The sequence below is a fragment of the Sinocyclocheilus anshuiensis genome, unplaced genomic scaffold (assembly GCF_001515605.1).
Source record: "Sinocyclocheilus anshuiensis isolate Anshui unplaced genomic scaffold, SAMN03320099.WGS_v1.1 scaffold534, whole genome shotgun sequence".
Taxonomy (NCBI): Eukaryota; Metazoa; Chordata; class Actinopteri; order Cypriniformes; family Cyprinidae; genus Sinocyclocheilus; species Sinocyclocheilus anshuiensis.
This window is the reverse complement of record NW_015547712.1, coordinates 1259608-1261080: the sequence shown is the minus strand read 5'-3', so window position 1 is coordinate 1261080 and position 1473 is coordinate 1259608. Positions and strand designations below refer to the sequence as shown.

The 1473-nt window shown below is 32.0% G+C and overlaps 1 protein-coding gene across 1 annotated transcript in view; it reads right to left on the bottom strand.

The window, feature by feature from the left end:
• Positions 1 to 534: 534 nt before the first annotated feature.
• Positions 535 to 1473, bottom strand: part of LOC107704072 (filamin-A-interacting protein 1-like) — a 33731-nt gene continuing 32792 nt past the window's right edge. Inside the window, exon 8 of the mRNA XM_016506916.1 lies at positions 535 to 1144. Within this exon, the coding sequence (XP_016362402.1) occupies positions 959 to 1144 (186 nt within the window). The 3' untranslated portion in view covers positions 535 to 958. The remainder of the gene's footprint in view (positions 1145 to 1473) is intronic.

Sequence of the window (1473 nt, the reverse complement as noted above, 5' to 3'; positions counted from 1 at the left end):
TTTCCCTCAGTTAAAACCAAAGAAGTAAAAACCATGTTTACAGTAATGGACTTCTATGGGGCGAGACATTTGGTAAAGTTTAGAAGCAGAAATGTGATGCTTGTATTTATAAATATTTATATCAACTGTTCCGTACAAAACAAAAGTATCAAAATTGAATACTTTTGTGAATGAACAAAATTGATTCAGAATGTGTTACTGAATTGCAAGGAAACAAAAGGCATTGGAATAATTTTAGGAATAATATCAAATTCCTTCACTGTCAGAATATTTAGTCTTCAAAATGGGTGAATCATGAGTATCAGTTTATCCACTGAACATGCTTAAACTAATGTCAATATGGTTTAAAATGTTATTCACAATTTATGGAGGTTTCCTGACCTTAGTTCAATGCCATTATACTCTACACAGAACATAATAATACATAATAATAAATAATATTTCTTCCTCCATTTTCTTCCTAGCATTCCCTATCAAATATCAATATATAAATAATCAATAAACCCAAAATAAAAAAAATAATGTTTCTATGTATTCTGAAGACAGAAAAATATTTATTAAGTGGAATCAGAAAATTCATTCAGTGACATTTAATACAATACACTTCCACCCCCCTGGAAACCTCCACAAGCAGTTTTGCAGAATAAAACCTTTGTGAAATGGTAATGGAAAAATAAATACTAAAAGAAATGGTGAAGGGTTAGTTAAAATGTTTTAGCACAAAACACACATGCACACATTCCAACTGTCTGAGATCCAATTATAAATGTCTGTACAATTCATAAAGGCTGATTTGACATACAGTATTTACAATATTACAATAATGTTTCTCAATCTAGAAATGGAGGCCCCAGTGCCAATGATTGCTCTGTTTTACATTGCAACACTTTTGTTCAGATTTCATTCAGTTCTGTAGTGTTTAGATTAAATTTCAGTGCCACATTATCATGAGCCAATCTTAGCTCTTTCCTCCGGCTCCGGCTCCGGCTTCAGAGCTGCAAACTGCAGATTTCCTCAGTTCAATTTTCATAGACTGGCTCTCAGAGCGTGACGTCGTGGACAAGACCGCTTTCCCTGTTTTCATACCTTTTGACATGGGGATTCGTGTTGCCGTGGAGCGAGATGACTGCACATCCGTTCCGTGCTGAAAAAAAGGCAAAGGGAAATATGAGATCACATTTACAGAGTGTTTCATTTTTTATTAACCATGTGTTTGCCAGAGTAAGTGCATTTTGTGTTTGCATTTATGCAGACTAACTCTCTGTTTCTGAAAAGGAAAGTTTTTAACCTGTTTATAAAGGGGTTAAATTGTCATTTATTTATGCAAACAAATCTAAAAGCAATAATATAAAATTAAATAAATAAGGTGGCCATTCACAAAAGTAAATATTTTATCCTGAAATGTTATTAAGTCTTTACAAAGTATTATTTTTTTCAATTATTCATTTTTATTGTTTATACTAATAAATAAAA